We start from the raw sequence: 24,391 nt of genomic DNA on the forward strand, positions 1-24,391 counted from the left end.
GGGACCATGGATCGTGGAACTTGGTCTGGACCTCGCACGATAGCTCAGATTTGGATGAGCAAGAGGGAGAAGGACGGATAGTGATTCAGGAGAAGCGAACAACATAAATGAAGACGTGGAAAAGGAGAGCATTTGTAACAAGAAATTAAAATGGAAATTTGGTCTGGGATACAAAGATATGGAGTAAATTCCACATTCCATAGGGATCCTGGACTTTACACAGGATGTACAAAGGAGGTACCTGAGAACCAGTTTCATTATTCTGAACTTTACCGACCTTGTCAAAAGTATAAAAGATTGATAAATTGGAGATATAAGGGTTAATAAGTTGGAGAGAGCTGCTGTTGATTTGTGGGTTCCCCCAGGTGGGTACCTGTATTTTACTAGCCAGAGAACTGAGTGTGTTCCCTGGAGATCGGGGCTAACAGACTCCAGTCTGTCTCTCCCCTGAAAAATCTAGAGCAGGAATGTTGACAGTGGAATGAAGGAGAGGTTTCTGGAGTGAAGACAAACTGCACTCCAGGAGTTTGTGGGGAGAGTACTTGCTGTTTTCTCCTGAATGTGGGTCATCGGTGACTGAGAGAGCTGGTGAGGAGCTGTTTTAGGTCCTGCCTGGAGAAGGGCCAGAGGGTATGGTCTGAGCATCGCCAGCTTTTCAGGGAAGGAGTGAGTGAACGGTCAGAAGAGGGATGTGTTCACTTCTGTTAAGGCAGCCTCTGATGAGAGGGGGGAAGCTTTCTCCTGCAAAAAGCCATGAAAGCACTCAGGAGAGAAAGTGTTTTTTTTTTTTGTTTTGTTTTTTATTGAAGTATAGTCAGTTACAATGTGTCAGTTTCTGATGTACGGCATGATGTCCCAGTTATGCATATATATACATGTATTCATTTTCATATTTTTTTCATTAAAGGGTATTACAAGATATTGACTATGGTTCCCTGTGCTATACAGAAGAAATTTGGTTTGGTTAGCACTTGGATGAGAGAAAGTGATTTTTAAACAAGTGCCCAGGCCTAAGATCACAGACCATGAGTGCCTGTCAAGCAAGAATGTTCCTCCTTTCCTCCCCTCCTTTCCCATTACTTCAGTCCTAGGTGGTCCAGAAAACCAAGAGGAGGAGGAAGAGGGCAAGATGAGGAAACAAAGAAAAAGCCAGCGACTTCTGCCTTGCAGCCTGTGCCCCACCTGAACTTTCACTCAAGTTTCGGGTTTTGGTATTTATGTGGACATGTACATTCTAAGGATTAAATTGAGACTGTTTTGTGACTTTAAGCAACAGAAAGAATTTCAATTGGTTGCTAATGATTGTGGAAGTTGTAGGAGCTTCCTGAATTTTCACAGAAGGGCAGAAAAAGAATCATTGGCTGGACAACATAAAATAGGAGAAAAAAAGGCGGTTCAAGACTGCATCCCATGAATTGTGCTTTGCCCAAACACTTGTTACACATATTTATGACAGTAAGAGATGAGCGTATGTGAAGTGGAGAGACGTAGTACAGAATGATGCACAGCTATACTGAGTACGGGGGCTTATGAAGGAATTTAAAAGCTTGACAAAGTTTAAACTTGTCTGTTACAAGAAACAAGGAATAATAAGGTTTTTGAGCACCAGCGTGTCATGGTGGTATTTAAGGAAAATGGGAGTAGTGTGGTAGGTGAATTAAAAGACTAGAAAATTTGAACAGGGAAAGTACATATTAATTAACAGAAAATATATAATAATATATAAATTATCATTATGAACTAGGGGTAAAGTAATAAAATTTGTACTAAGGAGATAGTAATAAAAATAGACAGGAAAGAGCTAATCTGAGAATATTTTAAAAGGAAAATAAAATAGGAATGGTGATTAATTTGATTTATTAAAGAGAGAGGATGAGTCATATGTAATTCCTTAATTTTAACTACATGGTCAATGATCCAGCTGATGTCAAATTGGCAGGTCCCCCAGAGGAAGTGCCGTGGAAAGAGGCACAGAACTTAATTCAGGTGAGAGGACATGGGGAGATACATGGGTAAAGTAACAGCTGAAGTCACAAAACATATGAATATTTTGATGGAAATAGTATATAGCAGTGGTTTTCAATAGAGCATATAAGAATTACTGGTAGAGAGCGTTAGAAACACAGTTCCTTCATCCTCCCCCACTTCTATACTCTTTCTAGAAATCAGAGTATCTAGGTTAGAGCCTGAAAGATGTTTGTTTCTATGAGTAGCCAAGGTGATCTTGATGCAGGGGGCTGGGGACACCCGTTGAGATCCTTCAGAGAGTAGAACAAAGGCCTTGTACTTAACTAGAGAAATGCTTAGAAGTCTGAGCAGTAGGAAGGACTGTGGTCAGAACCCAAGGAATTGTTAGGAAAGGCAAAAAGATACTATAACATAACCAAAGGAGAGCGTCAGTCCAAGAGCACAAGGATATCGTGTATCAGAGAGACCTTAGGAGTCAAGGGGCGTGAGGATGGAGGTGACATCCAGTCGCCCATCTTTCAGTTGCATCCTCTCCATATCTTTTTGCTTCAGTTATGTTTCTTATAAACAACATATAGTTGTATAATTTCTGTCTTTTAACTAGAACATTTTGTCCATTCATATTTTCTGAAGTCTTTCTGAGTCCAAACCTGTCATTGGTCCTCATGGAGGACCAATGAGTGAGAACTCATGTTAACATATTTCCTCGTATGTTGTGTGATTTTCCTACTGCAGGCTTGGATCTTTATCTGAATGAGTTCTTTGAACGCTGGGTGGGTTCTTCTGGAAAGTGTTTTTGCTTCTCTTGACCAAGTGCCCTAGGGAAGTAACGGTCTATATTGATTTAAACTAAATTCTTAGCTCAAAAATTTTCACATCATCCTACATTGTGGATTAGGCTACAAGCTGGTGTGAAGGCTGGCTTATGTTTAGGAATGCTCAAAGGGAGTTTTTACCCCTCTGTGTAGCACCAGGTTTCAAGTCAGATGTTCCCTGTGGAGGCAGGGGTTTATTTCTAATTCTCTCTCACACTGAAACCTTTGTGGATCTAATTTTATCAGAGAAACTCCCCTGAGACGCTCCATCTCCAACTTGCTCCCATCTCCAAAGGCTCTGGTCTTGTCTTCTACTCCTAAGTTCCACAAAGTCATTAAAAGAAAAGTTCAAGGACACGAGGGTCTGGTAAATAATCTGAAGGTCAAAGCTGAATTCAGGGTGCTGCATATTCCCACTGTTCCTGATACTGCTTAATTTTTGAAGTGCTTTGTTGTCAAATTTTTATTGCATTTAAGAGGATGCATTTTTGTATTTTTTACAGCACTTGCTTTCAGGAGGAGGGTTGATCAGTGTACCTAGTCTCAGAAAACAGTTGTTCCCTTTAGTAATTCTGTCAGTGATGGTTTTTAAGAGGTAAATTATCTGTCTGTCTTGGTCTTATTTTATGCTTGTGACTAGGCTGTGGTACCTATTTTTTGGTCAAATACCAGTCTAAACATTGCTGTGAAGGTGTTTTTTAGATGTGATTAACATTTATCTCAGTAGTATTTTGGTAAAGCAGATAGTTTTCCATAATGTGGATGGGCCACATCTGATCAGTTGAAGGCCATAAGAGATAAGGCTGTGTCCCCCAAGGAAGAGACTGCTTTCAGAGCAAGACTGTGATATTGACTCCTGCAGGCATTTCTGGGCTGCCAGCCCTACAAACTCCAGACTTGTGATCCCACATGAGCCAGTTCCTGAAAATGAATTTCTCTCTTCTCTCTCCCTCCCCCTACCCTCTTTCCCTGTCTATCTTCTCTCTCTTTTGCTTTCTCCCTCTCTCTCTCACCTCTATCTCTCTCTCTCTATTTCCATTATTGGTTTTTGTTTCTCTGGAAAACTCTGACTGATACAATGTTCATCCTTTGAAATAGCTTTTCTGGGTAGAAAATTCTAGATAGACAGTGGTTTTCTTCCAGAATTTTCACAATATTACTTCATTAACTTCTGACCTCTGTTGTTGCCATTGAGAAGTCTGCTGTTAGTCTAAATCTTATTCCTTTATAGGTTCTCAGTCTTCTGTTGTTGCTCTAAGATTTTATCTTTGTGTGTCTTTATTCAAAGATTTCACTTCTGTATCTAATTGTCAGTTTCTCATTTTCCTTTTTATGAGAACACACTCCCCTCAGAGGGGCCACCACCAGCTGCACCAGCCTTGCAGTGGCCCCTTGGGCAGTAAGCACCACCCTCACCGTGCCTTCTCCCAGGTGATCTGAGCACCTGCTGGCCTTGCCATTGAAGGTTTGAACACCACCCGTGAGTCACTCTGTCTCAGACATTTGAATATTAGCTGCAAAGAGATGCTTTGGAGCATTGGGTACCATCCATTCAGTGCTACCCCAGAAGTCAGACCCATCGCAGCTCATCTTCCTCTTCCTTGTGGCAGAGGTAGTACCACTGCCTCTCCCTTTGTGTTTCTGCAGCCTTGGAGAAGCTCCCTGCTTCCTGCAGTTACTACTCCTCTGCCCCTTCTTACTCCTTTAGCTTCACATGCAAGTGTAGTCAATTTCTTTAACTAAATAGCCTCTGAAATCCCTAGAGTGGTTTCTGTTTTCCTGATTGGCTCCTGACTGAAACAAGTACTTGTCATATATTTAGATAAACAAAAGAGGATATGAATATGCAAGCACACACATCTCCTAATACATGACTGAGTGGCCCTGCTTAGGTCTTTCCATCATCGACTGTTTCGTCTCAGTGCAACAAAGCCATGCACGTCCAAAGACAAGTGTGTTTACCACTGGTGTTGCCTTCCTTTGGTTTGTTATTATCAGTTAAGTACAATACTTTTGTTTCGTAAACACTTTTTGACAAATTTTAGAAATCCTAAAATTTGGGGCTTCTGAAATAGTTATTCCAAGAATTGAACATTTTCAGACAGTGACTCATCCTGTCTAAGATTGCTGAGGGATTATCATCCTCCTGATTTATAAATGAGGAAGGTAAAACCATGACAGTCCCTGGGCATTCACAGAAATCAATGCCATCCATGATGATGTAGAGAAGTAATTGGATCTTAGCATAATGAATAGGTTTCTTCTTCATGCATTGTTGACTCTCCCATAATTACAGAGGAATTTTGGATAGATCAACATTTATATTATATATATATACACACACATACACACACATATATAATACACACATATTAAAAATATATACACACACAAATATGTATATGTAGGTATAGATAGATGTTTATGTGTGTACATGTATGTATGTATATAAATGTGTGTGTGTACATGTGAGTAAAATATCTTACTGCAGAACCCTAGAGCAGTGGCCATCCTTCTGAGACTTTGGTAAAATGAGACCCAGAGGGGTAAGATAATAGGCATTTTCTTTTAAAACCTAGTGAAAAAATGAAGTTGGAAGGAATTACCTTGTATGGTCAGGCACTTATATAGTGTTATTTGTTTTAAAAGACTTAAAATTTTTTTTCTAAACAAGGCACTCCCCTTTGGGAAGTAAGGCTTCTGACCCTGCCCCACATGAATTCATTTCCGTGAATGGCTACTAGATGCAAGGTTCCACGCCAAGCGCTGGTTACAATAGCTTACATTGTGCGGTGCTTCACTGTTTACACGTAGCTTTTAAGTGTGTTGCCGCATGCTCGGCTGGAACTGCCAGTTCTTACTAATCAACTTTGTTGGCGTTTAGTTATTGATCAGTTGGTATATGTTTCTTCCATGTGAAATTTCTTGACAAAGTCATATTTGTGCAACCCTCTGTATCTGCCACAGTGTCTCCCTTTCTCTTCCTTTTCCTTCCCTTCAAATTTGTTGACAACCAGCAGTATGACAGATGAGATGGACGTTCTTCAGTGAAATTTGGTTTAAAAAATGAGGTTAATTTTGCTACAGGGAATAACATTCTGTGTGGCGTCAAGGATAAAATAATGAAAATAACGTATAACTTACGTGTTGCATTTGACAATGCTCCCCATTGTCAAATCATTGAGACCCCAAACTTCATTATTAAATTATCTCCATTTAAAATACCAGTTTGGGAATTTGGGGATGGGGCTTATTAAACCCTAGATGATTTTTACCAGTGATAATGCTTTTAAATTGAGTGAATATAGTACAGATACTAATTTTATTAGACTTCACAATACGCCATATGTTGTTGGGTCCATTTTGCTAGTAATTTGAGCGTTGGTAACATTATTTTTGTTTGCATCTGGGAATCACTTGTAGATAATTTCTACAGAGCACGTTTACCTCAACTTCAGGGATTCATTTAACTGAATCCAGCTTCTCCTAAATATCTTCATTTGCTTCTTCTGACATTTCCATTGTTACGCATCCTTGAAGACTTTTACATAATAAATAAGAATTCTGTTTTTGGAGAAGACTTTTGTGCAATTATTTTAAAATACATATTTTAATGTCCAGTCTAGATCCTCACCATAGTATGCAAGTATACAAGTTTTAAACAGAGGTGGTATAATTTTTTGGTAATAAGCATATCTTCTTTTTCTGAATATCTTTAACATTACATATACATACATATATATATATACATATATATATAATTTCTAATTACAAAGTTAACATCGTGCTTTATTTAGCTCGAGCTGCTATAACAAAATACTGCAGACTGGGTGTTGTAAACAATAGCATTTATTTCTCACATTTCTGGAAGCTGGGAGTCTGAGATCAAGGTCCTGGCTGATGTAGTTCCTGGTGAGGACTCTTGTGTTCTCACATGATGGGGAGAGAGTGAGCTCTCTGTTGTCTCCGCTTACAAGGACACTAATCCTGTAGGATCAGGGGTCCACCCTTATGACCTCATTTAACCCTAATTACTTTCTTAATCCAGATACAGCGATGCTGGGGGCTAGCCTTTCAACCTATCGAATTTTGGGCGGATACAATTCAGTCCATAGCACATATGCTCATTAGAACTACAGTAACGGAGTAGAAAGTGGTCTGTCCCTAATCTCACCCCACAGAGATGAGCTCTCTCCATAGTTGCTCAGACCCTTCCATATTTTCCAGTGTGCCTATTTCTGTGTGTGTGTGCACACAAGGTGTATGCACTAGTGGTTATGATTTTACTTTACATATTGTTCCGTAATCTAACACTGCCCCTTAGCAGCACTTCATGAATTTTTCACAGTAGAGATATGCCATTGTTTAAATGTTTAAGGATTACTAATTTTTTTAACACACTGGATTATACTATAGATTATTCTTTACAACTTTATGTAAAATATAACATATAAAATCTTTTTAGATGAGAACATGTATCTTTCCTGCATTTTGGGTGCTACATAGTGAACCTTTCCTACTGTTCTAAATGGATACTGAAGTCGTTTGCAGTGTTGCAAAGGACAGCCTGTCCATTTATTTCAGAGCCCTTATGTGTATATATTATGTATATTTACAGAGCACCTATGTACATATATTTTATGTATATTATATATATGTATATACAGAGCATTATGTACATGTATTATGAAATATACAGGGTATATTTCTAGGTTCCTGAATGTGAAAAACTTCCTTTTGGATAAACATTGCCGACATGCCTTTTGGACAGTGTACATCCTTTATTAACCCTGCATATTATCACTTAAACATTTTAGCAAACATTGGAGGTGAAAACAAGAGGTAGCTGTTTTTAATTTTGCATTTCCGTTATTTTTAATGAGCTTGAATACCATCATATTTGTTCCCAGCTTATTCTTTATGATCTGGGTTACCTGCCCTTACCCACTGTGAACCTGACTTTGGGTTTTTTTGTATTCTTTCACCTTCCTTACAGAACGCCATATTTATTATGGATACTGAGTTGTTTATGTATTTTCAAAATGTTGTCTTTTGATTTTATTTATAAGCCATCGAGTAAATGAATGAGTAAGTGAATGAATGCTAAAAAGATAAAAACTGTTAAAGTACAACGTGCTAAATTTATAACAGGCCACTGTGGGATCACAGGAGAGTGGTATCTAAAGCAAAGTGGAAGCTAAGAGAAGGCCCCCTGTACCACGTGAAACTTGAGCTGTGCTTTCAAATAGGAGTAGAAATCATTCAGTCAAAGAAGGTGAAGAAGTTGTTCCAGGAAGGAGAGACAGCCATCCGAATGGAAAAAGCAAGGTCTATTCTGGAAGTTAGAAATAGTCCACTGTGTCGAGAGCAGAAGGCCCTGTACAGAGAGTGGTGAGATGGGGCCACGGAGGTGGGAAACAGCGCTAACTGTTGAGTGGCTTGGTTGTTATGATGAGGCATGAGGATGTCACCTGAAAAGCTGCGCGAAGCACTGATACGTCTAGATTTGGATTTTAGGGAGACAATTCTAATACAAGTCTGAAAAATGGTTTAGAAGGAGTCAGTCTGAAGGCAGGAAGACCAGCTTGCGGTCTAGTTGATAATCTTTTCATTGTCATAATCACCAGGAGTGATTTCTCAATAATATTTCTCAATAATTGAATATTTCTCAATAATTGAATTTGAGTTAGCTCTGGAAGATTATACACCCAGGGAGTGGGGAATAATTGGGGGTAGAGAGACTTTTCATTTTCTTCTGCACACAGACACTTTTGTATTATCTGAGTTGTGGTTTTTAATCAAGCATAGACTTGATCAGAAGCTAATCTGTTATTGAAGGGAAGGATCTGACTTAGAAATTATTGTGCTGAGTATTGAGAGCCTTGGTGGAACACCAAACCAGTGTGGACACCAATTCTCACATGGCCGCTAAAAGCTGGTATGATAATGTTTGGTTACGTTCGTATTTTGTAAGTATTCCAAGAAAGAGTGTTAAAACTCTTCTTTGTTACAGTCTGATTGTCTCTGGAACTATGTGTTCCCTGATCAACTTGGAGCGTGTTCAGGAGAAAGGAACTGCAAGTGAAATGACATAAAATAATGTCAGATAAGAAGAAAATGGGGATGTTGTGCCTGGGGCAGGTCCAGTGAGATACTTGGCTTTGGTTATTGATGACATGTTATGCCAAAGAGAAATAAGACAGATTTCACTAAATGTCCAAGGGAGACAAGAACAAGGAGTTGGAGTTATAAGAGGGCAGATTTGACTTAAAATAAATAAATTGAATGGATGTTACCTTTTTATGCCTAGAAAACTGATCATTGTTTTTGCCAAAAGCTGCAGAAATCCTTCATTTCACTAATACTTATGGCCAATTGTCCAACACACCAATGAAGAGGATGGAGTTCTTTGAACAAGAGAGCTGCCCCACACAGCCCTGTTCAGGGCAGATGTCAAATACACCAGAAAATAAAATGTTAGTTTCATCTGTAGACTTAGGGTTCGTGCCTGGGCGGATTGTGATCACCCCACAGCCCTGTGCCAGCCCGGGCTACCTCGGATTATGAGGTGTACCCCCCCCAGTTCCGTCAGCCAGGGCTGCTGCTGCGGGAGTAAGTTCTAACCAAGGCAGCACAGTTGATGTTTTTTGGTGACTTGATATACTTCCAAGACATCTAGTGTTGAAGCTCTTGGAAATGTTGCTTACTTGACAGAATTTGGACCATCCTTTTGTAAAGATGTTCAAGTTCCTTGAGTAGACAGTAGACGTGTTCTCCAGAGAAATGGAACCAATAGGAGATATCTAAACCTGAAGGCATATGCGGATAGACACAGAGAGATTTCTTATAAGGAATTAGTCATGTGATCATGGAGGTTAACAGATTCCAAAATTTACAGGTGAGTTGGGTCAACTTGAGACCCAGAGAATCAAGGGTGTGATTCCAGGCTGAAGGCTAGCCATCTCAGGACTCAGGAAGAGCCAGTGTTTCAGTTCAGCCAGGGAAAAAAAGAAAAAAGAAAGAAAACAAAAAACCAATGTCCCAGATCAAAGGCAGTCAGGCAGGAGGACTCTCCCCTAATTGAGGGAGGGCCAGTCCTTTTGTTCTGGTCAGGCCTTCAACTGACTGCATGAGGCCCACCAACAACAGGGAGGCCAGTCTGTTGGACTCAGTCTTCCTGTTGAAATGTTACTCTCATCCAAAAACATACAGCATAACGTTTGACTCAATATTTGGGCACGCCATGGGCCATTCAAGTGGACACGTGAATTAACCATCATGGCAGCATCAACAGAGCAGGTGTTACTATTGCTGATCAGTATTTACTGCATGTGATCTGATTTTAATCTCCTCTTTCCCCTACCCAGGGATTATTTACTTAACATCAACTGTTAGTCATTTGGAATCCAGTACACTTTTGCTGCTGGTCTGTGCTCGAGATGGTGGTGGCCTCACTTCTGTCACTAATGCCGAAGTCACTATACACATTCTTCAGACGACACTGGCGCCTGCTCAGTTTGAAAGGCCTAAGTATACTTTCTCAGTTTATGAAGATGCGCCCGAAGACAGTCTTGTGGGAACAGTGAAAGCAAAGGAGTCCTTGAGTAAGTACTGACTTCTCAGGCCGCCTTGAAGTCCATTATTGGAACATTTCCTGTATTTCCTCAGGCTGTACAGTCTTGAATAAATCTTTCCTTTTCTCCGTGCAGGAACTGAGACAGTTCAATCTGTGGCTTGCACTTTGTTCTTTTTCAACGTGATTTCTATCCTGCATTTTCTTTTTCTAATCACAAAAATAATACGTACTTTTAACCCACTCTCCAAAACACACAAACACACTTCCAAAAATATTTTATGAAAATATGTCCTACTGTCTTTGTTGTTCTATAACTACCATTTCCCTGCCACACACCCCCCACCCGCCTACTTTGTATATGGTGGACAGTTTTCCAAGTAACTGAACATCATTCTGTCTCATTAAAAAAAAAGTTTCCTAGTATTTCAACTTGGATATAAAATATATTTTATTTGAACATTTTCTTTTACTATTAATTTGAATGATTTACAGTCATTTTTGCTGGTCCAAATAATACTCAGGCAAATATCCTTACATGACTTATAGAGGTTTCCCTACAAGATAAATTCCTAGAAGTGAATTAATTGTCCAAAGATCTTGTCCTGCTCCCTAACCCTAACCCTAACCCATCCTTCCTCCTTGTCTTAACTTTTGGGGAGGGTATTTGTCATTTATTGGTAGGCATCATAGAGAAACATCAGCATAAACTTGACTTTGCTACTTCAGATATATAAAATAGAATATAAAACAGGCATCCACATTTTTTTTAACATCTTTCCCTTTTAATGCAAGAAAAAGGAAGGAAGATGGTGAAAACCGTGACTTACTCCTTGTCCATTGGACATTACCTTTGTCCACTTGTACATCTGAAACAGACGCTGGAGAGCGGGAAGAAGATGTGACATTGTATGGTCTTCTCTGTGGATGTAATACGCATGAACGCTTTTTGTTCTCAGTGTTTCCACTGAGGTGCATTCTTTTGGCATAGAGTGACTGCTGTCTCTTGTTCTTTTTCCTTTCTCTGTTTTCCTATTTTTCAGATTCCTCAGAGCCAATTTTTTACAGGATCTCCTCTGGTGATCTGGATGGGAAGTTCTCCATTCACCCGTGGCTGGGCACCATTCGAACCCGGAAGCCTCTGGATCACGAAACGCAGCCCGTGGTTGTGCTCACGGTCCAGGCGCAGCTCGGCAACTCCCCAGCCTGCAGCAGCACCGAGGTCAACATCACCGTGGTCGATGTCAATGACAACCATCCAGTGTTTCCCAAAGCCTCCGACGAGGTGACCATATCCTGGACCACCCCGCCCGGCACAGCCTTGTACCGCGCCCGCGCGGAGGACAAAGACAGCGGGCCCAGTGGGTTGGTCCGCTACGCCGTTGCCAGCCAGACCCCGAGCATCTTTTCCGTGGACTCGGGGCTTGGTGTGGTGTACCTCAACCAGAGCCTGGGGGCCGGGGGGCCCCGGAAGTGCACGCTGACCCTCGTGGCCCAGGATCTCGGCCTCCCTCCTCGGGCTTCCCTGTTGGTGCTGACGGTCATCATCGAAAAGCAAGAACCAAGCCCATCGCTGACTTTTGAGCATTTGGTCTATCAGGTGGAAGTCAGTGAGGCTCTCTCACTGATGACCCCAGTGCTGCGGATCCAGGCCCGGCCGCTTGGCCCGCGGCGCGCACGCTCCCGGCCGCGGTACGCGCTCCAGCCCAGCGCGCACTCGGCCGCGTTCGGCGTCCGCCCCGACACGGGCTGGGTCTACCTGCGGCAGCACCTCGACCATGAATCCACACAAACACACAGTTTTAGAGTGTTTGCCTGGATCCCGGAGGACAGAGTGTCGCAAAATGTGAGCACTTCGGTAATTGTTCATGTCCTGGATGAGAATGACAATTCCCCTACCTTCTTGCATGATGTCTTGTTTTTGAAAGTGGAGGAGAGCCCTGTTCCCCAAGGGGTAATAGGCAAAATTACAGCAAGTGACAGAGACGCGGGCAAGAATGGACAACTGTCATATTTCCTTTTGTCTGATGGAAAATTCTTCAAGATGAATCCTAATACAGGTAGCATTTTGTAGCTTGTGCTTATTTCTTTCAAATTGGAATTGAAAAAACTCACATCTTTTGGTTGTAACATTAGTGCAAACATATAGTTAAAGTGACAGTTTTAATACCTTATTTGATGATAGTATTGTGATTTTAAAGTGAAGTCAAAATTGAATAGAATTTTCCCCATAGTGATTCATACTTCTCTTGCCTCAAACCCACATACTGTCCGTATATATGGTTCTGGTTTTGAATTAGGGGTACAGTCAGAACCGAACTGAAGAAATCTTCAAGTAAAGTCTAATTTCCCCTCAACCATTCTTTTTCATTTGTAGATGTCTTTAAAATTTTTCAAATAATATTTTTTAAAATATAGATGTCATGGATGCAAAACTAGGGAATAATCCCTTAGTTAAGATTACAAAATCACTCTTTTTGTGTATTTTCCCATTCTCATTTTGATGAAGAAACCATGGGGAAAGGGTTAATATTTACACTGAGGTTTTTTCAAGTCTTAATTATGAAATTAAAAATACAAATGTTCTTGTATTTTAAAATTGATGTTGTATAAATTTGCAAGGACTTTACTGAGTTCCTGCAACTGCGCACAAGTGAATTATGTTTACACTGCAACCATATGGCTGGAGAAGCTGAGACCTAGAAAGGTCAAGTAACATGCCCAAGGTCAGGGAGCTAGAAAGAAGCGAGAAATGGTCACCACTTTGTACAATCCCAGGAGGCACCATTCATGCTGTAGACCTTGTAAGTGTTGTCCCTTGCTCTACCTTGGAATAGAGTTTGAATTCAGTTCTGCTTAGCTTCAGAGTGCCTGTTTTGTGAATTAGGAAACGCGCCCCTTCCTCCAGCAGATGGAGCCTCACACCAGGGCACAAGACCGGCCTAGATTCTTGCAAACTGGAGCTCAGCTTCCACTGGTTCCTGAGCTCGGACACCCTGCAGGGCACAAACTGCTTGGCTGCCCAGGATGGCTCGGCTGGCTCTTTACCGCCCTGCACTAAGTAGTTTTCTAGGTCTTCTGTTTCACGCGGGAATTTGTTTTTTGAGATAAAGTATACAGTTGGTTCCCCCACGATCTTCTCTGTCCCACAAGTAGTCCAGTGCCCAGACTCAGAAGACCCGGTGTCCATCCCTAGAATTGTATGGTTTTCAGCAAGTAGCTTCCCTTCAGGGCGCGGCTTCCTAAATTCTAAAGAAGAGAATTCCTGCCCTGCCTGACATCCTGCTCTGGGGGATGAGGACTGGAAGTGTATGAAGGGGCTTGAAAGGCTGCATACTCCTAAACTGTTCCTATTCACCAAGACTAGGGGCAGGGTGGCGGCACAGGGGTTGAGGGCATCCTCCGCCCGTGTCTGTCCTCCACATCCGGGGCTCTGAGCGGTCCTTACCGTGACCAGAACCCCTGCTTCCACAGAGCCCTGCCTGGCACCCCCATGCCCAGCCCCAGGCTGAGCCTTCCGATCTTTAACAACATTGGCCTCCAGTCAGTCGGAGTTGGTTCATCAAATAAAAATCTGTTTGCCATTCAGAACTTAGGGCTTTCTGAGGAGAATTACCTTTTGGAAATTTAAAAATGCAGTGATTGACTTTGTAATTTTTGTTAGAATCACATTTATAGTAAACACTTTATTTTTTTGGATGGGTAGATAATTAGGTTTATGTATTTATTTTTTAATGGAGGTACTGGGGATTGAACCCAGGACCTCATGCATGCTAAATACACATTCTTTTTTTTTTTAATTTTTAAAAATTTGTTTAAATTTTTTTTTTAGCAGAAGTACTGGGAATTGAGCCCAGGACCTCGTGCATGCTAAGCATGCTCTCTATCACTGAGCTATACCCTCCCCTCTTCAGTAAACACCTTATAAATATAGTTGCTAGAGTAAACACTGCACTAAAATGTCACCAATTCAGCAACTTATCCAAACAGGAATTTTCATTTCCGTTCCTGATGTCAGTTACTGTTTTGTTTTATACATTGTCCTTTCATTTGGATGAAGAAGACAAAGAATCTTAGAAATGGCCATGTGAGGTAGTAGTTGCTTTATGTGTACTTTCTCACAAATAGATATTTTCATAAATGGTGAGGAAATTAATGCTTGGTGGAGCTCTGCAGCAGGAGAGGGGCACCGGAGAGGCCCTTGGCCACAGGCAGAGGCAGTTATGATTTTATGCCTGAGTCTCTGTGGATGAAACATGACGGAAGTTCCCCAGTGGACAGCTCTGAGCAAGAGTATGGAAAATATGCCTTGTAAAGCACGAGGAGTTCTTTGGGAAGCCACTATCATCCATACACATGTATTCTGTGAGATAACAATGAATAAGTCTATACAAAAAAAAGACACACTGTTACCTAAGGAAGGTATTTGATTTTCATGAAGATATTTTGCCATTATTTTAAAGTAATGATAACAACTTCCTCGTTCGTAATAATTCACAGCTTACAAAATACTCCTTTTTGTTTGTTTTGGGGTTTTTTGGGGGAGGGGAAGAGGGAGGTCATGAGGTTTATTTATTTATTTATTTTTAATGGAGGTACTGGGGATTAAGCCCAGGACCTTGTGCCTGCTAGGCATGCACTCTACCACTGAGCTAGACCTTCCCCCGGAAAAATAATTTTAAGTTGATGACTGAATTAGTTCCCAATAGCCCTAGAAAGCAGGCTCAGAAAGGCCCTTCTGTGTCAGAGGTGGAGAGACTGGGACCCAAGCCTAGAACTAGTGATGTCTGAGCTGAGGTCTCCTCAGTCTTTCCATTATTCTGTATGGTAGTATGAAGAGAGATGTGCTGTCATTTGAAATCTTCTAAATTATTACTAAATTCCCACGGTGTATTTTTATCATTTGTTGTCATGAATGCATTCTTGATTGATTGATTGATTTTCCTTTTTCCTTTTCATTAGGCAGAATGATTACAGTTTGACTGCACATACACATTATATTGCATGTAAATGCATATAAACAATATACTGCAACTTTTTTTAGTTTACATATATGTACTGATCATTGTTTCTAAGAACAGATTAGAGCTTTAGCTTTTTAAACTGACATAGTTATCAAAGGAATAAAGCCAGCTGCACGATAAGAATCAACAGAATGCGGTAATCCAATCATAAAGGAATTCATTCTTTAGTTGAATGGTTGACGGTAGATCATTTGAAATACAAAGAAGGCCAAATGGAAGGTGGCAGGAGAAACTTCAGAAAACTCTTTCAACAGTAGAGCTAGATGACTAAGGTATGTGGTCTAGGGAGCTGTGCTTTTCCTCAGAGCTCTGCGTCTGATTCTGCTTTCTGGGGATTGGTTTGGATGTGGCTCAGAGTGCCACCATGCTAGCACAAGTGTCAGCCTCTCTCCTCCTGCTCTGTGCTCCTCAGGTGAACTCATCAGTTGGGTGGCGCTGGATCACGAGCAGCAGGTGCACCATCAGGCGACTGTCCTAGCGACAGACCACGGCTCCCCACCGCGAAACGCCACCACGGTGGTTTACGTCTCAGTCACGGACATCAATGATAACAGGCCGTATTTCCCACAGTGCCTCCCTGGGAAGGAATTACACATTAAGGTATGTGGGGCGAAGTAGCCCAGCAATGAGTTTGTAATACTCTTAGTCACTTGTTTTGAGCACCATCTTGTGGTAAGAAGCATGAATTTATCCACTCAGTCTTGGTGTGGACATGAATACATTTCTAGAAAATCTAGAAAATCTAGAAAATGTTGTCCCATGTCAAGAAAAGCCACAATTAAAAAAAAAAAAAAGAAATGGTTATAAATGTTAGCTGGGATCACACATTCGAGTTGTTTTATCATAATAGAGTTCTGTCCAAAAATTGTATACGAACATAATGGTAACTTTATTATCAGACATTGATTGTTTTTCCAGTAATTTCCACACATCTCTTTGTCTAGAGCTCCCTGTGTGCAATTGAAACACATCTTTAAGATGGTTAGTTAAAGACAGGAGAACAATCTGTAGCTCTAAAGTGGAGGGACGTGCACCCAGAGATCATAAAATTTGATCTTTGCTGGCACGTGCAGACACTTCTAATTATGCATATGTTATCTTTTTCATTTTTATGTTTTTGTATATGTCATAAAGTACATAATAAACTAGCATATTACTTCATGTATGTAATTAATAAATGTATCTTGGGGGTACTCATATTTTTTAAATGAATGGGTTATATGAATAAAATGTTTGGAAGCTATTGTCCCCAAAATTAGACATTCAAATTGCGCTCATATATTCATACTGAACAACTCAAAAAAGGTACTGAGGAGGTTAATAACTTTAAACTCACCTTCCAAAGTCATATTTAAAGAAAATTTTACTAAAGCAGAGCATTATGGTATTATCCTTATGATTTTTATTATACCATTTTATGTATGATATATAATGGCTTAATTAGGCTCTAAATTTGGATTTCAACTCCACATGTGCATTTCAGTATTCAAGGAAAGTTTCTGTTAATTAATAAGGTATATTTCATGTTTATCTTTAGCATATTTTGGACCTTTCAAAAAATGTCCTGAAAAGGTAATAAATGAGAAGATGCTAGAATTCTTAAAATACATCAAACATCTAAGATTTTTTGGTCAATTCAATGTCTTTTTCTCCCTCAAAAATAGTTCAAATGCTGCAGATCATTTGTTCAAATTGAGTAAAACACTTAAGTTTGTAATATGGATTCTTTTCATGGATTTACACCTGTATAACATTTATATCGTAGACATTTGAATTACATGCGGATTTAAAAACAGTTTAAAAAATGCTTAGGAGTAATATGTTCTTTCACTTAAAGATTCATTGATATTTCTTTTTAAAATTTCACTGACTAATCTGTAAGCTGTTTGTCTTAATGACAGGTTCTGGAAGGTCAGCCAGTAAATATGTTGGTTACAACTGTGTTTGCAAAGGATCTTGATGAAGGAAGCAATGCAGAAGTTATGTATTCAATATCTTCAGGTAAAAGTTATCATCCATAAAGGATTAAGAACTTTAGTATCTCCTCTCTTGTCTACCAACCATGTCTCCTTCTGGGAAAATAGTTAACATTGAAAATACCACCAAATTGCAGACAAAATACATTTGTTATTTTCTAGAATCACCTTAAAAAAAAAAGAATTTTTAAGCTTAATACAAAATCCTGTGTCCTAAATAGAAACCAGCCAACCAACCATCCAACTTAAATGAATAATTCTCAATAATCTAAAATGCAAATCAACTTTTATTGATAGGAAGTGAATAATCAATAAAAATTGGTATGAAGTCCAGAAACGTATGATTATGAATCCCAAACATCTGTGAATCTTTATGAAGATTAAATATTCTTAAGGTCAGAGTAAATCATACCTAGAAGATGTCATAGATGTGCATCCATGTATGTGTATGTGGGAACTTTGCCGAGACAGGCTTATGTTTATCTTTTAGAATGCCCAGGCCCCAAGTGGTTTCCAGTGATTAGCTTTAGTTGACATTGTGTTTTTATACCATTTTTAAAAGACATTCGATGCTTTGTCATGTTTGACACAAACTTAGGAAAGTAAGCGGCAACACTGCCCTTAACCTACAGATAATCTAACTGTCTTCATGGAAAACCCCAAATATGCTACAGGCAAACCATTGGAATCAATAACGTAAACAATTTCTAGGAACAATGTCGACATACAAAAATCACTAGCACTGAAAAACTAAGCAGGATTTCACAAATCTCATTCACTGTAACACAGAAAATCCATATGGTGGGAGGCGATTTACGGTAAAGCTAATGAAGTTTAAGCTTCAAGGCTCTCCCGTCGCTTGGGTTCCTCTAGATGGGAGGAGGGGTGCAATGGGCAAATTGTATTTGTAATATTGTCCTATTTTCCGTAAAGAAGGACCCTCAAATTTTATGTTTTGCCTCTCCCCAAAATCAGAATCATCTTGATTAGAAGCATAAGGAGGAAATTTCAATAAAAGATATTTAAGACCTTTATATAGAAAATCACAAAGTATTAATGAAAGACCTAAAAGCAGAAAGAAATGAAAAGGCAAATCGCGTGCACGCTTGGGAAGATGACATAGTGGATTGTTCAGGGATAAGGAACCTACCGCAGATACACACACACACATGCTAATAGATTAAACTACAATCTTGCTATAGTATCGTTAGAAAGAAATACAACCATGCTATGTATTATTCATGAATATGTGGACTAGAAAAATACACCCACACTTTAGAACAGGCGAAAAGGAAGGGAATGGGATTCGGAGGTTCACACAGGTCCTCTGCTGTACGTAAACTCTGTCATTTCTTTAAACATTTTGAAGAAATATTGTGATTTAACCAAGCTGGAAATGTTTACAAAGGTGTTCATCATATATTTCTAAATGTTTGAAATATTGAATTTTAAAATAAAAATTAGCTTCTATAATGATACTTGGGGCATAGCAATATAAAAGTATGGTGATATGTTATTCAGACCTTTGCTTTAACTTCATCCAATTGCAAAATAGAGGCAACTACAAAATATAAGATAAGATAACAAGATAAAAGTCAATATAATAGAAATAACGATATATATATGTCAACATTCATGAAAGTTTTCATTCTCTTATGGTGATGAAGTAAATGGATCAAAGCATTGACATCACAACTAGAAGATGTTACATGATTTCTGCTCTATACTCTGACTTTCTGAAGGGCAGGAGTTCTCTTTTATTTGTTTTTCTATCCCCTGTAACTGGTAAAGTATCTGTTGCATGATAATCGCTCATCAGTGGTTGAATAAAGAATCAAAGAGAGCCACTAGCCCAGACATTGTATAGGTTTTTTGGATTGTTGAAGTGTTCAGATTTTATCAAAGAATGCAAATCTGTTATTGTTAACAGATTTGCAACAACACCGGATGACAATCAGTTTGAATTAGAAAGATCCATATGAACTTGTGACATATTTCAGTGTGTGCAGGTGTGTATTCTCTGTCTGCTGAAAAAGGCCTGGAAACAGTGACTGACCCAGAGCAATGAGCAGCTCTCACATTGAGAATACGACCTCCCAAGACCATGTTCCACTGGAAGGAACTAGGAGTCCTTGGAGAAGTGGCTGACCCTAGGACTTGGACAGGAACTCCCCCAGATGAGTCTGTAGCATTTTGCCACAGCAGATACAAGAACACAGCTAAAGATGACTGAGGTCATAGCAGAAAGACTCGGGAAGCGCCTTTAAGAGGGTCCTAATGTTCCAAGATGGAACAGTTTGAGTATCAGTGAGGATATAATGGCAGTAGATTGAAACCCTTATGTTTAAATTCATGCTTAATGATTCTTAAAACAGAAATGGAACAAACCTTTACTTATCATAGTTGGAGTACTGAAGGATGTCAGTAAACCAATCCATTATTTTGAAGACTGTTAATGAGTTTACTGTAAATGTTTATCCTGACTTTTCCTATAATGAACTGTTCCAATGGGTTATCAATAAGTACAAAAGAGGAGATTTCGCTTTACTAGTATATTCCAGCTAATGAATGAAGAAGTGGTCATCATCTCAGAATATTATACTTTGCAACGCTTAATGAGTCTTGAGCGGACTTAGACGCCAGCAAGGACTGACATCACACAATGAGACAATCAGACGTGCTTCTGGAGGAAAACACAAAAGCACTTGTGACGTTGTCTTCCCTCCAAATTGAACCTGAATCTAATTAATTCTCTAGATCTACCTCCCTGTTTAAGGAAAACACAGAAGCCAGAAGAACATATTAAGCTACACATTGGAGACAAGGAGCAACCAAATCTAGACCCTGGGAAACTTCGGGATACACGATCCAGTTCCTTCAGCCAATGAATTGCAAGAACAAAATAAAGAGATAGATGGCAGGAACACAAAGATGGAAGAGATATGCGAATATGGTGTTTATGTTGAACCTAAGTTGAGCTAATGAAAAAAATATTTACGAGACAGTTGAAAATTTTAAAAATAACTAGATGTCGGATGATAGGAATCATTGCTAATTTTTGAAAGTCTAATATGGTACCGTGATTATATGAAAATGTGCCTTATCTTTTCAAGATGATGTTGAAAAATATACGGAAGGAATGATATAGTTTCTGAGATTTGCTTCAAAAGAAGATGGTGAATCTGAAAAGAAAAAAATAGATATGGACGTATATGCATAACTGAATTTATTTGCTGTACACCAGAAACTAACCTTGTGAGTCAGTTACACTTCAGTAAAAATTTTAGAAAAAAAAGACGGTGATGGGAAATATGTGATGGGGAATAAAATGTCATGAGTTGAAGCCAGATGATGGGCACATGAGAGTTTATTATAGCATCCTGTCTACTTTTTCATATGTTTGAAAATTTCCATAATAATTTTTTAATCTGTTGTGTTTCTGGTCTATATTGTTAGTATCATTTTTATGTTCATACTCTCGTAGAGCTTCAGGCAAATAAATCTTCCAAATGGTCACAGATATATTTGGATTAATTAAATCTCTGCATTCTGCATTGTCAGTTAACTCCAGTCTCTTAATTTTGTGTGTGTGTGTGTGTGTGTATGTGTATAGAAGATAGTTCTGATCACTTCAAGATTGATGCCAACAGTGGTGAAATCAGAACAGCTACGATACTTTCACATGAGTACAGACCTTCCTACAGGATGACGGTTGTTGCCAGTGACCAGGGAGTACCTTCTCTTCAAGGACAGGCAGTTATTAATATTCAGGTAATACCAACATCACGCACAGTGTGAAAAGATACTTTGAAGAGGTTCTTTTAAGTTTTATATACAAGTGTATAAAGTGAAGATGCATTAAATATATGAGAACTCTCTTTAGAGAGCATTGCAGATGTATGTGTGCATGATATTAAGTGATTTTATTATCACTTGAGAAATGATTAGATTTACATGATTTTTTCTCTTCCTAACAAGATCTTCACCTTCATCACTCTGTGGGCATTCATATTGCTTTGTTTATGAAGAACCAAAAGTGTCTTTTCTGTTACTTTTTCCTAATTGCAAGGACCTGGTAAATTTGCAGGAGAAACTCGAATGTAAACAAATGGCCAATGATAAATCGCATCGATTTCGTAATTATTTTTAAAATTAGAAAAGTCAGTTGAAATTCATATTTTAAGGCTTTACTTTAATCATAATGAGTAAACAAGTGTGGAAAGTCTTCATAGCAGGAAAAAATTACATCAAAAGCAAGATGACTGATTATAGGAAGATTTTTTATGTTCAACCACATGATAGTCAGTAATACCAATATAGGTAGGTGTACTAATCAAGAATATATGTCCCCAAGAGTTCTGTTTGTAAATTATATTCCTTATTGATTGAGAATATGTGGCTTAGGGGACATTTTTCTCATAATACCTCAAATCTTTGGTTTCAGATAAGCAAAGACACATGACACTTAAATGTAAAAAGATGTCATCATTAAGGACACACGGGGCTCTAGGATTTAGACTGGTTAGGAGGACTAGCCATCCCACATTCTCACTGAAGAATCACAAGGCTACAGTTCAGCCAAACTACAGCCTGGCCTCACCAAACTATCATCATGAAAATGATAGCAAATGGGGAAGTGGGAAGCATTGTGCTTTCTTATCTCCTAGATAGCATGCAATTTTCAATCTTCGGGGATGTGTTGGACTCACATGGTATAAAAAAGACATTTTCTCACCAGTTAACATATGTCTGTCACAAAAGTGGAAAGAATTAGCTTGTGAAAGAATATTGATTAAACTACTAAACAATACCCCAAACTGATAGCTCCTTTTTCTTCTTATTTCAGGTGGTAGCACTACCCAAAGGGGGAGCTCTCATTTCTCAGAATATTAGACATTTAGTTCTACCAGAAAACTTGAAGCCTGCGAAAGTAATGAGCTTGATAAAGTCACCTGATCACCTTCAACACCATCATAATGGAAAGTTACACTTCAGCATTGCTGCCGATGACAAGGATGGCCACTTTGACATCAACAGCTCGACAGGAGACTTATTCCTCTCTAAGGAACTTGATTATGAAACGACATCTCATTATCTTTTCAGGGTGATAACTAAAGACCGTAGCAAAAACCCTCCCGTGAACAGCACAGTCTTCCTTAGTGTCGATGTGGAAGATCAGAACGACCATTCGCCGTCTTTCCAGGAGGAGTTCATTGTGATAAGCGTGGAAGAGAATGCCCCCGTCGGGACCCTGGTGCACGTCTTCAATGCCAAAGACGGCGATGGGAGTTTTCTGAACAGTAGAATACAGTACTTCATCGAAGCCCACCACCCTGGAGCGAATCCGTTTCTCATCCACCCCTCTTTTGGCACGTTGGTCACTGCATCCCCGCTTGACAGAGAGAGCGTTCCAGCTGTCGTCCTGATGGTGACTGCATCCGATCAGGCTGCGAACGTGACAGAGCGGCGACTGAGATCGCTGACGGCCAAGGTGGTGATTCTGGATGTAAATGACCACAGCCCCACTTTTATATCTTTCCCCATCGCCCTTGTCAGAGAGGATGCCCCCGTGGGCTCCTTGGTGCACCGCATAACTGCTCAAGATCCAGACGAAGGAAGGAATGGAAGCGTGACGTTCAGCATCCTCTCAGGAAATGAAAACATGGCCTTTGTTCTAGATGGGGCATCAGGTACCGTATACATCACTGTCAGCTAAAGCCTGGGGTCACTTGCTCATTTATTATTCTCATTTTCCTCTGATGTAAAATGGTAGTTCTCAAGATGCATCTGCTTTAAGGAGATTTGACTTGATTTACTGTTTAACTTATGCAGATGATGGGCACAGAGATTGTATTCAGAGAAGCAACAGTAATTGACCTGTTTGTTAATATTGACCTGCTTTGTAGCTAGCTCACCTGTCCTGGGATGAAGATACAGTAGCAAACTTCTTTGCCCCCATTGTGTGTTTTCACAGGGTAGGAGGTGGTACCCAAAGTGAATCAAGGTAGAACATGACTAGTCAACCACATTATTCAACGACTTTAATATGGAAACTTATCTTTATACTGTAGAGCACAGGGAACTATATTCAATATCTTGTGGTAACCTACAATGAAAAAGAATATGAAAATGAATATATGTATGTATATATATGACTGAACTATGATGCTGAACACCAGAAATTGATACAACATTGTACACTGACTATACTTCAATTTAAAAAAAAATACACTTGTAAATTGTTGGAAATAATGTATTTTTAAATGGTTGGATTGATTTGGACATTAAGGCCCTGACTTCTTAAAATTGAGAGATTTTCTTTTTGGTAGAAGCATGTATTCACTGTCAGGTACTCTGCAGAAGTGACGTTCACTGTCACTTCCTTTGACTTGCTGTCACCATTTTGCTGGATAACATCTACCAAAGGTCGTGATGTAGTTTGATGGATATTTATAGGTACAGTGTCATTCTTGTGACATTGGAAGTGAAACTCCTTCAGCCTGATTTGCAGAAGATATCGAAGAGATGGATTACCATCACATTCTCTAAAAAATAGTCATGTCTGCATGAGCCTTAGAAAAAAAGTCTCAGATGTATACCATTTGGCCCAACTGTTAGTAAGAGCAGTATTTGGAATGGGACTGAATGTGTAGGATTTGGAAGTCATGATTACAGTCTGGCTGTATACTGTTGGAAAATTTCATCAAAATATTTATTAAATCCTATACATATGGCTCCATTCTGAGGCATGAGTGAGCACCATCTAAAAGCCTGGCTGACAGAGAGATAGTCCAGACCCCACTGCAGATTTCTGTTAGAGCGGGGGTCTCCGAGGACTTGTTTCAACAATACTTAAAATGTTTTCTAAAATGGCTAAGTAAGGTCTATTTCAGATTGTGAAAGAGAATGGATAAAATGAGAGTTGTGTCCTGGTAATACAGGCATCATGAATCTTGAGCAATTGCCGTGGCTGTTTCAGTTACGGTACTTTTCAAAGATACAAAATGCTAATTGCTGGATGCATTCATATGAGAT

General features: G+C 39.5%; 1 protein-coding gene across 1 annotated transcript in view; it reads left to right on the top strand.

Annotated features, from left to right (window-relative positions):
• The window catches only part of DCHS2 (dachsous cadherin-related 2), a 226,263-nt gene that overhangs the window by 129,715 nt on the left and 72,157 nt on the right, over positions 1–24,391 (top strand). The window contains exons 4-9 of the mRNA XM_031464355.2: positions 10,151–10,387; positions 11,400–12,416; positions 15,793–15,980; positions 17,282–17,381; positions 20,970–21,127; positions 22,203–23,046. Coding sequence (XP_031320215.2) covers positions 10,151–10,387; positions 11,400–12,416; positions 15,793–15,980; positions 17,282–17,381; positions 20,970–21,127; positions 22,203–23,046 — 2,544 coding nt within the window. The remainder of the gene's footprint in view (positions 1–10,150; positions 10,388–11,399; positions 12,417–15,792; positions 15,981–17,281; positions 17,382–20,969; positions 21,128–22,202; positions 23,047–24,391) is intronic.

Source organism: Camelus dromedarius, chromosome 1 (assembly GCF_036321535.1).
Source record: "Camelus dromedarius isolate mCamDro1 chromosome 1, mCamDro1.pat, whole genome shotgun sequence".
Lineage (NCBI taxonomy): Eukaryota > Metazoa > Chordata > Mammalia > Artiodactyla > Camelidae > Camelus > Camelus dromedarius.